The following is a 15472-nucleotide window of genomic DNA, read 5'->3' on the forward strand; positions in this document are numbered from 1 at the left end:
CCTAGCATCACTTTATTTTAAATGAAAGAGTATTTTTATAAAATATTTTTATTTAATAATATATATTGTGAAATATATAGTGTACGTGGATAGCATTCCTCATATTTAATTAGTGTTGGTTACCGTTAGTGACGTTTGGTCTAAACTGTAATCTATCTTTTTATACTTTTATCTTATTGTTCTTTTTTTTAGTTTTTTTATTGTTAATTAAATAAAAAAGAATTCATCTTTCGAATATTTATCTATAGAGATTGAGTCATATCTTTCTATGAGTAGTGAGGTTGAGTCTTTATTTAAGAAGAGAGTTTTGTCTCTTATACATTTGTCTGAAGAGACTATCAGCAATAGTAAAGTCCATACCAGTTACAATAAGAAATGTTATGTTTGATATAGGAACATTCCAGAATGTATTTGGTCATGGATGTAAGTTTTTTTTATAAATAAATTATGTCAATTTTTTTTTTTTTAAAAGAAAAAAGATAGACTTATTTTCAGTTGCATGAAATTGATATTATAGAATATTGTGTCGGCCAAATGGACAAAATCCCGATGTCGGAGGTATCAGTTTACAATGTTGTTCATTACAAAAAAACTATATACTGATTCTATATTGTTTTCCTTATCATACTGCGTTAATGTGATATTGTCTCTTATATTAATTTTAATTTTTTCAAGAAAAGAAATCAAATTCTAATAAAAAATACCACATCAACGATGTAAAGAAATAAACCAAAAAGTATAATATATATAATGTAGAGAAGTGATATAGTAATAAAAAAAAATTTACAAAAAAAAATTATAAATTGATAAGATTTCATATGTTAATATATTATAATATGATAAAATATTTTAATTTTATAATATTTTTTATTTAACTTTTTCTTTCTATTTTTTAAAATCTAAAAAATACTCAATTCAAACTATCTAATTACTATTTATAAACTATCTTATTATTATTTATAAAATTGTCATCTATCTTACTCTCCAACCATCTTTAAATCGTTTGTAACGAATTAGGTTTTAAATCGTTAGTAACGAATTAGGTGGGAGTTGGGAGAATGGAAAGCATGCCGACCGCTGCTATGGTAATTAATATGACTAGTCAAAAACGAATGGCAGATTATTTGTTTTATCAGAAAGGATTCAATGCGTGTACCACATGGGCGTTATGTTTTTTGTTTTTTGTTTTGTCTTATAAATAACCTCGAAGACAAGTAAGATATTTTGAAGAGGAAAAAATAGATGAAAAATTTATATAGAATAAAAAAATAATTTATAAATAATAATAAGATAATTTGAATTGAGTATTTTAAAAATTTTAAAAAAAGAAAGGGAAAAAATTGAATAAAAAATATTATAAAATTAAAATAATGTTATAATATAATTTTTATTTGGAAATGTGAAAAAATTGATTATTTTTTATTTTTTTTTTAAATTTGAAAAAATTATAATAATTCGTTTGGAAATTTTATATTTAAATTATATTTAAAAAAGAAATAAAATGAGATGATAATTTTAAAATAAAATCTATTTATAAACAAGCCCTTACAAGTTTTTTCTTTTTATTTGATTAACATAAATGCGAACAAGTTTTTCTTCAGTTGGTTGGACTCTGACTAGCTATGCTATCTTTTACCAAAAATAGCACCAATTTCATACGACTTGTGCTACACTACAAGACTCGAGGAGGCATCATATTTAATGATACAAAAAATTTATGTTAGTAATTTTTGCGTACTCTTTATTTATTTTATTAATGTGATTGGTTAAGTTTTTTTTTTAATATAAAATAATTATTTTGACCAATCACTTCAATAGAATGTACAAAAAATACACAAAAATGACTGTATATAGCAGAACTAACTATACCGCCTCATTTTGTCTTATCATTTTAACCACTCATGTATTTAATTTTTTTTTCACTTACTAAGTAAGAAAATGATTATTAGTGTATTAACATAATTTTTTAAATAAAAATATTTTAAAAAAATAAAAAATAAAATTTATACTAATCAACACACTCTAAAAACCAAAACTGAGCGGCACATTAGTACCACCCTAATGAAAATAGAGAGTAGAACCAGATTGACCAATCAAGGTCGTACGTATAGTACATCAGGCATGCATGCAACATAATCAACGATGATAAAGTGCAAGCCAGCTCTCCCAGTTGAGAATCATCGACCGAACAGAAGCTGCTAGCTAGCACAAACAGTAGTACTACGTACTAGGGAAGAGAGAGTGCCTAACGGCCTGCAGTAAATTAAAACAATACATTGTATATATATATATATTAATTAAGCTCTAAAATCATGTTCACAACATAATTGTTTTTTTAATATATATTAAAATGGAATAATATTAATAACGAGGAAGCAAGCTAGGGGGTCCATAAAATGATATATTAGATTCCAAGTGAAGCAATAATTAATATCTAATTATATTTATATATTCTGAAGAAGTAGCAGTCTTGTTTACGTTAATCTTGTAGGAGAGCCCAGTCCGGCCCACTGCTCTAAATATTTTGTTGCTTTTAAAAAAAAAAAAAAAAAAAAAAAAAAAAGGAAAAAGAGCCACGCGTAGAGCAGTGTTACAAATGGACCCCAGCCGCGAAGTACCACCCCCCTACTCCCCAGCCATACGAAACATTAATTCCTTGGGGAGGGAAGTTAGTCGGCCATCCCTACAGCTATGCTAATTTGAGGGTGTGAAATTTTAATTAGACGCGTTGAAATTCAAACAAACACACCGCTTCCATGATTGACGAATACTGACTTCTGTGCATCACCATGCCTATATATATATATATATATATATATATATATATATATACACGTAGTTACACAACAAGAATGAAGATAAAAAAGGAGATATATAGATACAGATCTCACTGTGGTGTATTGGATGTAACACTCGTATGTCTTGTAGGCTAGCTATAAGTATGTGCCTTTGAGGTCTTGAAGTCCAGTAGCAAATTAGAAAGACAGGCAAATTGGGAAACGCAAGTGCATCTCTCTCTCTCTCTCTCTCTCTCTCTCTCTCTCTCTCTGGGATCCCGGATCCTTTATGCAGTCTTGGGAGTCCTGAAACCTGGGGCCTCTTTTTCCTGGTTCTTTACAGCTCCATCGCTATCTTGGGCTGCCACATTATAAAGATTATACTGTGTACGTTCGTCAAAAAATCGAAAAAAGAACCTATCGCAACAACAGGATCATACATATATCTTGTAAAAATATATAAGGAGATCAAAGGCCAGGAGACCAAAGAAGGTTGAGTTTCTTGTCTTGTTACTTGTAGAGAAAAATGGTTGCTCCTTTGTCAGCTTGGCCCTGGGAGAACTTGGGCTGCTTCAAGGTATGAAATTACAAATAGCTTATGTTTCCACCCTGCTTAGTGTTAAAGCTAGTTTCGATTGAGTTTTGAATTGGATTCTCTCTCTCTCTCTCTCTCTCTTCTGTGAATGTTTGTTGATTTCCCTAACATCATATGATGTTTTCTTTGTATGTGGAAGTATCTGCTATATGGACCTTTTCTTGCGAAAGTTCTGTATTCAAGATTTCATGATCAGGAAGCCTCCGAATATAGTTGGTGCCTCCATATTCTGGTCATGTGTGCACTCAGAGGTTTAATTCATCAGCTATGGAGCTCTTACAGTAACATGCTTTTCCTAAAGAGAAATTTCCGGATTCTTGAACATGGGGTTGATTTCAAGCAGATTGACAAGGAATGGGACTGGTACTAATTTCCTATAAATAATTCAGCTTTATGATTTATGAAATCAATGGGTTAATTTGCTCTATCTAGCTGAATTAATCCAGTACTTCCTCATTAATTTTTTAAACTCTCATTTTTACAGGGATAATTTCATTATTCTTCAAGCATTAATTGCCTCCATGGCCTTCTACATGTTTCCATTCCCTGCGAATCTTCCCTTCTGGAACACGAAAGGATTTATTGCTGTTATGACACTTCATATGGCTGTTTCAGAGCCTCTTTATTATTGGATGCATAGATACGTACTCCATGGGAACTCGTTTTTTACCCATTACCATTCACTTCACCATTCCTCTCCTGTACCCCAGCCCTTCACAGGTGACACACTGACAGCTCAATAAATTAATTGATAAAACTCGATATTAATTTTTTTTTTCCTTTCCTAATTATAATTTACTTGTCATTTTGTTGCAGCTGGACATGCAACATTTTTGGAGCATCTTATGCTAGCAGTGATCATTGGAATTCCGATTCTGGGGGCTTCTTTAATGGGATATGGATCGATGATCACAATCTATTCCTATGTTTTAATCTTTGATTTTCTGAGATGCTTGGGGCATTGCAATGTTGAAGTTGTTCCGTATCAAATTTTCAAGACCATTCCCTTTCTTAGATATCTTCTCTACACACCAACGTAAGCATTAATTATTCAATAACGTGCACTCTTAATATTTTCAATTCTTGCAACTTTACATGATGATGATTACCTAATTTCCTAAAATTAATACGATTTTCGTTCTGATTACCAAAGAGATCATCAAGCCCTTCCTATTAATAACAGTCCCTCACAAAAAAGGAACTATATGGAAGGTAGCATTTACTTTCACGCATGTACGTAGTTGTTCTATATAAAGGTGGAGCTTTGCTGTTAATAAGCCCCACACACTATACTTTCTTTTATTTATTTTGGTTTTATTTTTCTTAAAATAATTGAATTCTTATACTCATCATCTATATACCACACATTTGATATATAAAAAAAAAATCAAAAATAATAAAAAAAGTGTCGTGTGTGGTGTATGAGACTTACGATAGAATTTTTCTTATAAGGTGTGGTTGCTGTTTGTCGGACGTCAAATGAAATGATTATTTGCTCGTGAACATCATATTGGGAAGCCTTTTTGTTTCTGTTTTAATTATGATATTGCTTATGGATTTTACCGATTCACTAGTTTTTCATGCTGTGCAGATATCACAGTTTGCACCACACAGAGATGGGTACCAATTTCTGCCTCTTTATGCCTCTCTTTGATGCAATATGGAAGACACTCAACGGAAAATCATGGGAGCTGCACAAGGAAATAAGCTCAAATCTAGGTGGGTTCGGCCTAATTTCAACAAAATACAACCAATCACTAGCCCACAAGTAGCTAGGTGTTGGTTGAGATCTAATGTGGGGCACTTCTCACAAACCATGCACCACTAATGCCTCCTCCATCCATATGCATTTTAATGGATCATTGAAATAATAAAAGTACCTCTGAGACTCGAAAGTAGTGCAGTAATGGCACTGACAAGGATTTCTAACACTTCCAACACCATTCTCTCTCTCTCTCTTTTTTTTTTTTTTCACATTTTTTTAAAGACTTTTCTGGGAAATCCAATTATTAATAGGTGGGCACATTTCTAAAAAGGTTTAACTCTTCTTTACCGAAATATAAATATATGAATGCAGGAAAATCAGGAAGGGTACCGGATTTTGTTTTCCTGGCCCATGTTGTGGATGTCTCGGCGGCTTTGCACTCACCATTCGTTTTCCGATCTTTTGCAACATTGCCATTCTCTACGAGATTGTTCATGATCCCGTTGTGGCCCCTGGCACTGTTAGCGTTGCTCATGATGTGGGCTGGATCTAAAACTTTTGTCTACTCATTGTACAAACTCAGAGGCCGTTTGCACCAGACCTGGGCTGTGCCCAGGTTTGGCTTTCAGGTCTGCTTACATTCCAAGTTTTTCCTTCCAATTAATGACTTCTACTGCTAATTTTTATATTGCTGATTAGATAGATATCTGTGCTAACAAAGATCTCAATCATCCGGTGCTTTTTATACTATGCAGTATTTCTTACCATTTGCTAGGGAGGGCATCAACAAACACATTGAGCAGGCCATCCTCAGGGCAGACAAACTTGGGATAAAAGTCATTAGCCTTGCTGCATTGAATAAGGTTGGTTGGTTGGTATTCATCTCATTTATAATCCATGCCAATCTTCAGGGTAACAGTAAAATTCATTTTAATAAAGAAATTCGATTATTGTAAGTTGGAAAAACCTTAAATAATCAGTCGTGCACTGATCTTCTTATTCCCATCAGTATTGAACCTTAAATATATTTTTCTTTCAAATTTTCTGTGCAGAATGAAGCACTCAACGGGGGTGGAACACTGTTTGTAAACAAGCACCCGAATCTTAACGTTCGAGTTGTCCATGGAAACACCTTGACCGCCGCAGTTATTCTCAACGACCTACCTAAGAACGTTGAGGAGGTATATTTAACAGGAGCTACTTCCAAGCTTGGCAGAGCCATTGCTCTCTACCTTTGCCGAAAGAGAGTGAGAGTCCTCGTAAGTTTTCTCTCTCTCTTCTCTTTAATCTTCTCTTTTATTTGTTTCGCTAAATAATCTCCTTAACAAAACAAATGCTCCAAAAAATTGACTGGTATAATTAAGAATGAATCCCAATATATCTATACGGCAAATATTGGCATTCACAATGATGACTCGATGAGAAAAGCTAGCTAGCTAGCTTGTTATGTACCTAAACTCTGATTGGGTGGGAAAATTTTCAGATGCTGACTCTATCGGCAGAAAGATTTCAAAAAATTCAGAAGGAAGCTCCAGTGGATTGTCAGAGCTACCTGGTCCAAGTGACAAAGTACCAAGCAGCACGAAACTGCAAGGTATAACATGATGTAATTTAGGAAAGAAAAAGCCTCTCGAGAACTTGAAGTATAAATGCGTGATTTTTAGTAATATATGCATGCTTGATTGGTGATGAATTGTAGACATGGATAGTTGGGAAATGGATCACACCAAGAGAGCAGAATTGGGCACCACCTGGAACACACTTCCATCAATTCGTGGTTCCTCCCATCTTTTCCTTCAGAAGAGACTGCACTTACGGTGATCTTGCTGCCATGAGACTACCCGATGATGTACAAGGGCTTGGATGTTGCGAGGTGAGCATTCATGCACCACTCTACTAATTATAAATTTGTGTTGTCTTTCTGATTTCTTCTTATAATGAAAATGCCTTGTAACATTAAAGAGAAAACAAAACGCATGCATGCAATATTAATAATATTGCTTAATTGTGGCGAGTAGTAGAAGGCCAGGCCAACATGAAAAACATATTGCATGGGAGGTCTTTCGGGGACTTCTCACACTCTCTCATCATCATGTAAATTAATACCAATTTATTCTTGCTGCATGACATAGAATCCACCATACAAAATTAGAAATAATGAAAACTTGAATGGTTTAACACAGAAAAAGGACAATCAATCAATTAATTAAGAGCAAAATCTTCTTGAAAAATACTTTTAACTACAAATTAAGAGATTTCACAAACTTATGTGGTTTAATTTTTTCATTATAAAATATTATATATATATATATATATATATATATTTGAAGCATCGCTTTAAATCAAGTACTTATTCAACAATCTTCTTCTTAATTTGCTTAAAATATTTTTCAGATTTTTTTTTTTTTTTTTTCTTTTGGCTCACAATTAGCTGCCACTGCATGTACTGTTATAACTTGCAGTATACGATGGCTAGAGGAGTAGTGCATGCATGCCATGCGGGGGGAGTGGTTCATCTGCTTGAAGGTTGGACTCACCATGAAGTCGGGGCGATTGACGTCGACCGGATCGACCTTGTTTGGAATGCAGCATTAAAACACGGTCTTAGGCCCGTGTCTTCAAGCTAATTATTAAGTTTGATACCACATGCACCCTCAAATATTTGAAGGAATTAAATGGAAGAAGAGGCGATTGTTGTATTGAATTCTAGACTTCTCTACTTATGTTTCTTTGTGGCATAATTATAATATTGTAAGCCAACTCAAATAAACTGTGTTATATATAATCAATTGAGTAATTCTATAGACAGGGAGTGCATAAACGCCGCTTTGAAAAAGAGTAAGATCTACTATTTAAAAATTAATTTTTTTATGTGGGTCTCGTATTTATTCACTATTTTCAAAGTGATTACATAGTATTTGCATACTCGCGACATTATCATTTCTCTCTGTAATATTTCAATTATATTCTACTTATATAAACTAACGAAGGAGCTAGCTGAAAAATAACGACAACCTGAACCAAGTTCTAATGAATAAGTAACAAGTTTCTCAATGCTTGGATGAAAAAAATAATTTCCACGAATCCCTAGTTATTTAAATTCCATAAACATATTTAAATTGCATTATAATTGGCTGGTGCTAATTATTATTGATGATCTTCGACAAGTAAAATTTAGGATAATTATGTCTCTTGGAATAAATACTAAAGGATTTTTTTTTTGCTATATTATTAAAAATTAAATTATTGGCTTTTTGGGGAAAAAAAAATTAAGAAAAGACTTCGAGGCTTTTAGGAATCTTGACCCTATTTAGTGAAACTCTTATGTATTTTCTACCACCAAACAAAAGGATATGAATATCCTTCCAAATTTCCAATCTCTGTGTAAGTACTCATTCCCCAGTATTCTTAATGAAAACCGGGCCCGTTGTATGAAGAGCCCATACCTAACTCTGAATCAAATAAGACCCAAAATCAATTTGTAAACTATTTTCCCACGTTAGCATAACTGATTACCGATGCCCACTAAACGAAGCAGCAGAATTTTTTATGTTTGTTTTTGAGAATAAATACTCTGATAAATTCATTGATTAAGAACATGATACTTCACTGTCTACACTATGTTGAAATATATATATATATATTTAAGGAGAAGACGATACCTTAATTTTATTGATAGTTCTCACTTTTAACATATGAAAACTGTAGTTACAACCAAGTACTTGGAGGTTACAAATAAGCATAAAAACCAAAATCCTAGTATCAAAAACCAAAAGATCCAACCATAAATTAAGAAAGCTAAAAAATTACAAACCACATAAAAAGAATAACCCTAAGAAACTAACCTGAAAGAAATCACACATATAAGAAAATAACAAAGAGACGAGAAGCAAAAACCAAATACCTCACTTTGATAATCTCAAATAAGTAAAATCAATTTTGTCTATGCGAAGAATGCCTCTTAACCGACTAGATAAAGTATCAATGTCATCAATCTATTTCGTATTTAAACTCTCAGCACATTGCTTAGTAAGAAAATCAATTAAAATATTACCTTCGCGATAGATATGAATAATTTTATAGTCCATATAAGACAATTGTCTGAGCTATTGTTTGACTTCATTATATATGACTGCCATATAAAGTTCATATATAATGACTTCAACACCTATTGTTTGAGCACATGTATTAAGTGCTGTAGCCTATATTCCAGTTGGCCTAAAAAAAAAAACTCATCACATGGACCTTTCCATTTGCTACGAGACACTGCTACTAATACATGCATTTGCATTTGCTGCTGTTGAATCTCTTGAAATAATTCATAGGATTGTCTAACTTCACTAACAATCACATTTGTACGAGAAAATGACCCTTCACTACTTATTTCGAATTTAAAATGACCCTTCACTAACAATAAATTTTTCGTAAATACATTTAGTATTTTTTATCGAATAATGCTATTCATTAACTCTTTTATAATCATTTTTTTATTATCTTATGATGTGAAATTAAATAATTAAAAATTATTTATTATATTTTACTTTTAAGTCTGTCATTTAATATCATATAAATAAATATTAAAAAGATGACATAAAAAAAAATGATAAGCAGCAGAATTAGGAAGTATAAAATATAATATGTTTGGTAATTAAGATGAGATATAAAATTTTCATTTCGTCTCATTTCATTATTATAATTTTTTTTATTTTTTATATAAAATATAATAAAAAATTCAAATTTTTAAAACTTAATTTAACTTTTTTAAATTTTAAAATAATAATTTATTAAAAAATAATATTTTAATCTTTCATATAAAATAAAAAATTCTGATGTATCCAAGCATATAGCGGTCACAGAATTTTCACCTCACCACGTGTCGCGTGAATCTTGGAAACCTCAACTCAACTCAGAAACGACACCCAAAGGATCTTAGCAACAGACACCTGTTTCCAACGTTCCCAACCGCCACAACTTTCTCACCACCAAAGTTTGTTTACGAAACGCAGAAGAAAGGAAAAAAGAAATAGGAAGTGTGTGATAGCGCTTTTTTCACTGGTTTTGTTTCTCCCGAACCAAACAGGAGATGGAGAAGAAGAAAGCGTTGCGTGGAGTACAGAAGAGAAAGCCCACTAAGCGTAGCAAGAAAAAGCTGCTCAAGAAAGTAGTAGACTATCTCAGATCGGATTCTTACATGTTTGCTCCTCTCATCTCTTCCCAATCTAAGACTCTTCGTTCTTCTGCTGAAAGTAATTACCTTTTTTTTTTTTTTTTCCCTTTTTCGATTATATCTTTAGGTTTTATTTTAAAGTGTTGCTTGTGGGGTATTATAAATATTTGCTTCAATATATTGGAATTTGCGATCTTAGGAGCGGAAGTGAGAGAACCCACCAGAGAAAACAAGAACAAAAGGTTAATCGAGAAGATTGGGGAGTATCTGAAGTGTGATACCTATATGTATGCTCCATTGGTTGATCCTCCTCGATCAATTAGTCCTCTTCCTACAGGTACGTATAGTTTACATATCCTATGCCGTTTGCTTTTTTATTTTTTATTTTTAAATTTAAATGGTAAATAAGTTGGAACTTTTGATCTTGGATTTCAAATTGCATTAGCAATGGTAAAGAGCAATTTATTATGCAATTCTTAGGCCTGGTTTGGATCAAGAAATCCCTTAACTCATTTCAACTCATCTAATCTAATTATTACAATTTTCTCAAATTTCTACTCAAAATATAATAAACAATTCAACATTTTTAAATTCCAAAACTATAATAATATTAAAAAATAATATTCTAACAATATTTTATTCAACTTTTATTTCATTTCATTTCAATTCACTATTCAAACCTCCCTTATACGTGAGTTTCAAATGTGTCCTCCCCATTATTACATTGGTAATAAGATTTTTTTTAAGCAAACCTATTACAAGTTTAAATGTCAGGTAAAAAAGTATGCCTTTGTCTTAATCTCTGTGCATGCTACTCTGTGTGCGCACTTGCACAGGAGGAGGGGAAGGCTGGGTTGGGAGAAGCAGTCCAGTTACTTTTCTCCCTTGAAGAATAATGCTTCACCATTTTATATAACACGCATGGAGCAAACTAAAAAGATTGCTCCTGTTATGATGAACTGAACGAAATGTATCTGTGGGTTGGCCAAATTACTCTTACCATTACTCTGTTTAGTTGGGTTTGGGGCGAAATTGGTGAATGTAACCTGAAATTCCAGAGCACACAGCTGAATGAGTTTAGCACTATCACAAATCTCACTCTCACACATCGGGCCCTGGGTCGGAGCAGCGACAACCCATTTCTCCCACGGATTGTTGGGCCGAGACTATTGGTAAACCTGCCCTGGTACCAGTGTACTTGGGTGGTCTTGGGTCTCTCTCAACCCCAAAAGCTAGCTCAAGAGGTAAGGCTTTCTCTCACACTTATAAACTGACCACCTACTCCTTCCACAACTGATGTGGGACAACTCCAACAGAAATTAAGGGAGTTTGTCTCACTGTGAGGTCACTTTTATAATGCAGTCTGATTATGTGAAGTGCTGAAGTCAGGTTTCAACAAGTCCAAAATTAAGCACAAAAACCAAAGTCCAGGTCATGTTGAAAAATTAGAGAGGGTGACCTCACACTGGGAGTCCATTGATGATCATAATATTTTCGTTGTGAGGTTGAAGATTACCCCATCTTGAAATCATAATTCTCAAATCATCTCACTTTTCTAGGTAACCTAATATTTTTTCCCCTAAAAGGATGAATGGATGATAACCTATTTCATGGTTGGAAGGGAGTTTTTCTCCGACAGAAGAAGGAAAGCATATGAAAACCACAATGAAATGGATGAGATGTGGCTTTGCTGAACATTTACAAATTAACAAGTGATGAGTCAAGGCTGCTGCTAGGAACTCTACCCTGCATTTGTATTGAGTGCTAAAGGGTTTGCAAAATTTGAGTCTCCCTGACATGGAAGAAATTTTGTGGATGATGAAAATGTTACTTTCCTTACAGAACTAATATTTTAGGATTTTATGAATTGCCGCCTTCTTGATACCTTTGATAAATGTTGAAAGCTTTTTCTTGTTTGAAAGACACAAAAGAAACTTAAACAGGAAAAAGGAAAAAAAAAAATTTCAACAGAGCAAGAAGGGCTAAGATTGTGCAGTTTTGCATAGTTGATCAAGTCTGCATAACAAGTGTTTGAGGTGATGTTTACAATTTCGTTTTAGCAGACAAGTCATGCGATAGAATTCATGCTGATCTGCTGCTGCTGACTCGTCAGAAGAAGCAATTTTCCATAAAGGACTCCACAAGCAATGTGAAGGTCATTTCTAAGGAGTCCATTGGTGGCTGAGCAGTTGAGGAAATAGAGTTGTGTTAGAATTGAATTTATTTAGGAGTATTTGTTATTAGTTGTTTGTTGGGGAATAGGATTATCATCAGGTTGCAATTGGGTGTTTTAGGAATTTTATGTCTTTTAGGATTCATCTGTTGGTTATTACCATTTTTATCAGGAGTTGCGTGTTTCTTTTTCTATAAAAGCAGAGTTTGCCCGAAAAGAGTTTGATCTTTTGCTGGTTTGTCATCATTGGTCCACACATCCCCTTCAACATCTCAGTTTTTCTTATACCCCTTCGAGCCTTATGCTGCAACAAATATCCAGACTTCAACCTCATCTATTACCAAGCTTTACTACCATAATCATGGTTCATTTTCTTATCCTTTTTTCGTTTCCTTCACTTTCCTCTTCCTTATTTCATCTACCACCTGTATTTTTCTTCCTTTTTTTGGGACTGCAATTGAATGGAATCATTACTTATGAGAAATGATGGTCATGAATTTCTTATTTTTTTTTAAGTTAGTCGACATGGTGTCATAGCAGAGGCAAGGAAAGCATGACTAACCGTCACGACATTTTGAATCCTCATGGTTTGGGATTAATGACATCATATAAGAGACATTGGACCTACGAAATATTTGTAAGGATTAGGTTCCTCAATCATAGCAGAATATAAAATTTTTTTTGTGGTTTTTACTGTTATATATGATAGCAGAATATATGATAAGCATGGAGATTAGAGATGCAGAAAAATCACGTCTAGTAGATCACTGAAAAGGACCAAAACGAAAATGTAGGGCATGAAATGACTTCGGGCTACTCATTAGAAAAAATGACCCTGGGCTGAAAAGGGAAAAAATTGCAGAAGGATGGTATTTTGAGGTCGAAAATGAGTCTGAATGAGGAGTATGTCATAGTGCCCGTTAAGTCAGTCGATCTTTCAGCTGATCGCATTCCTCGTCAAGTCAATCTTCCCATTCCATGTTCAATTTGATACTTAGTTGAAGTTTTGCCATGAATCTAAGTTCTGTTATGGGCTGAATGGTTGGGCTTCCATGCATCTGTCAGCCCTTGGAAGTCCATACCCCATTACTTTTGTTTAAAAATGAGTTTCATCATCACTTGAACTATTTGTTTCATTATATTCCAGGACCTTCATGGTACATGAAAAGGGTGACGATGGCAGTTTCAACACAGAATGTCACCATGGAAGACAATGAACCAACAGATTGGTCATCAGATATAGTAGGGAAGGATCAAACCTCCAAGAGCTTTCTTCACGAAACTAGCATCTCTGAAGAACAAACTTTTGGGCACGGAGAGATGGTGAAGCACATGGTTTACAAAAACTGTCACTCTACATCCGTTTCAGGTCACATTCTTTACCCCATGACATGGTCTGTTGTCTGTCCCTTCGCTCATTATTTGATTTCTTCATGTCATACATGACATTACTGCACTATCGGTAACGTGGAGATGCTTTTTGAGATTTTTTCTTTTGTCAGTTTGGTATTTGTTTCTTTCTGACACGTCTCATTGCCCGATAGAGCATAAGAGTATTAAGAGGACTGTGTCTGCAATAGTCAATTTGATGCATATGCATGGCGGTAGTTGAGACTGATTTCTCAAACAACAGTTAATTCGATGCATATGCATCTCATGGTGGCAGTTGAGACTGATTTCTCAATTACTTTAATTAAACTTCTGCCCACAAATTATGGGGTTAGTGGTAAATTGGTTCTTGAAATGATTTTATGATATTGGCTTCTTTAATATTTCACCAGAAACTTTTGCAGTTCTCTTGAAAACAAAAGAGTGCCTCGATGTACAGCTTGCCTTTTTCTTTTGCAAAGACCTCTGATTTTGTTAGTGTAAAATCCAAAATTTTGAAAACTAAAATCAAGCCTTGTTTTCAGGAAACATCTCATCTCATCTCATCTCACTTCATTATTACAACTTTCTCAAATCTCCACACAAAATAAAATAAATAATTCAACTTTTTCAAATCTCAAAACAAAAATAATATTAAAAAATATATTCTAACAATATTTTATTCAACTTTTTAACTTTAATCTCAACTCATTTCATCTCTAAAAACAAACGAGGCTGAATTGAGGAACTGGTTTTGGTCCGTCACAGGAAAGGGAAAGCTCAACTCACAGCTGAGGAAGTTCATTGTTGAATGAAAACTCTCTCCATCAATGTACTTAAATATACAGGCATCTTGTACTTATATTTATATGTCGTAGTTAGTGAGACTGTTGGTAAAACTTATGCTGGTATGTTGTCCATGAGTCTGTAAAGTTTCTTGTTATGAAGAGTCTGTATAGTTTGTTATTATGAAGACGAGTAGCAGTGCTTCTGTTAATTGTCGCCGACATAGATTCATCCCCTTTAAAGGTGAACTCAGGAGGTGCTAAATAGGAGTTTCGGATTGAAAGACATTGAATTCGTTCGTCAAATACGGTCGTGCTGCTGTTGTGTGAATTGGCGATTGAAGTCACTTCCAAATTGAACTTCCCTGCATAATTATAGCGATTTCTGATCAAAATCACCTTTGCTGAATTCAGAATATTTTAAAAATGGGAGTAATTATCTGAATGATATGACTTAACGTCGAGAGATCATGCATTGGGGGGCCGAAGCACGTCTTTTCAAGGATGAAAAAACATGTACTTTGCGCTTTAGAATGATTGGACAGTGCAGGAACAGCATGATGACATGAATCGGGAGGGCTGGTTAGTGGTTATGCCCTTGACTTGATTGAAGGGAGTGATCAATATGTGATGATTGCGTGCTCGCTGTATAATCTGTCACTGACTCATTACCATGCGGAATGCTTCGATACAGAGCAGAGCTTGAGATTACTCTCTGCCCAACGGTACTTGTGAAAAGATATATCATCTATGCAATGTTTTAATCTTGTTATTTGTGGTGTTTTTATTGTTTTCTGGGTGGCCGTTTATCCTGGCCCTGATTTTGTTTTGCTTTGTTTGTTCGTGTGATCTGCATCATGCTTTAAAGAAGTTTAAACCTTAGTTAATTTGAAGAACAGCAT

General features: G+C 33.8%; 2 protein-coding genes across 5 annotated transcripts; both read left to right on the forward strand.

Annotated features, from left to right (window-relative positions):
- Window positions 1-2949: 2949 nt before the first annotated feature.
- Window positions 2950-7881, forward strand: LOC121260971 (very-long-chain aldehyde decarbonylase CER3-like). The gene is made up of 11 exons (XM_041163092.1): window positions 2950-3354; window positions 3512-3735; window positions 3857-4092; window positions 4189-4408; window positions 4964-5091; window positions 5450-5706; window positions 5833-5940; window positions 6130-6336; window positions 6561-6671; window positions 6777-6950; window positions 7540-7881. The coding sequence occupies exons 1-11, from the start codon at window positions 3304-3306 to the stop codon at window positions 7702-7704; spliced, it is 1881 nt and encodes a 626-aa protein (XP_041019026.1). The 5' UTR covers window positions 2950-3303; the 3' UTR covers window positions 7705-7881.
- A 2138-nt stretch (window positions 7882-10019) lies between these two features.
- Window positions 10020-14876, forward strand: LOC121260975. 4 transcript variants are annotated; one of them, XM_041163098.1, is made up of 4 exons: window positions 10021-10323; window positions 10444-10581; window positions 13601-13786; window positions 14554-14876. In XM_041163098.1, the coding sequence occupies exons 1-4, from the start codon at window positions 10161-10163 to the stop codon at window positions 14598-14600; spliced, it is 534 nt and encodes a 177-aa protein (XP_041019032.1). In that variant the 5' UTR covers window positions 10021-10160; the 3' UTR covers window positions 14601-14876. The 4 variants fall into 4 exon arrangements, 3 of the variants coding, with proteins under 3 accessions (XP_041019031.1, XP_041019032.1, XP_041019033.1); XR_005939810.1 differs by having other exon boundaries at window positions 10023-10323; window positions 13612-13786; XM_041163097.1 differs by lacking the exon at window positions 14554-14876 and having other exon boundaries at window positions 10020-10323; window positions 13601-13910.
- Window positions 14877-15472: the final 596 nt, after the last annotated feature.

Source organism: Juglans microcarpa x Juglans regia, chromosome 4D, assembly GCF_004785595.1.
Source record: "Juglans microcarpa x Juglans regia isolate MS1-56 chromosome 4D, Jm3101_v1.0, whole genome shotgun sequence".
Lineage (NCBI taxonomy): Eukaryota > Viridiplantae > Streptophyta > Magnoliopsida > Fagales > Juglandaceae > Juglans > Juglans microcarpa x Juglans regia.

Excerpts from the sequence above, each read along its gene's own strand:
- LOC121260971 (XM_041163092.1), top strand. The coding sequence starts at position 3,304 with ATGGTTGCTCCTTTGTCAGCTTGGCCCTGGGAGAACTTGGGCTGCTTC. Across the intron at positions 6,337-6,560 it reads GAAAGAGAGTGAGAGTCCTC|ATGCTGACTCTATCGGCAGA; the intron begins GTAAGTTTTCTC and ends GAAAATTTTCAG. Across the intron at positions 6,672-6,776 it reads AAGCAGCACGAAACTGCAAG|ACATGGATAGTTGGGAAATG; the intron begins GTATAACATGAT and ends GATGAATTGTAG.
- LOC121260975 (XM_041163097.1), top strand. The coding sequence starts at position 10,161 with ATGGAGAAGAAGAAAGCGTTGCGTGGAGTACAGAAGAGAAAGCCCACT. Across the intron at positions 10,324-10,443 it reads TCTTCGTTCTTCTGCTGAAA|GAGCGGAAGTGAGAGAACCC; the intron begins GTAATTACCTTT and ends TTGCGATCTTAG. Across the intron at positions 10,582-13,600 it reads AATTAGTCCTCTTCCTACAG|TTTCAACACAGAATGTCACC; the intron begins GTACGTATAGTT and ends TGACGATGGCAG.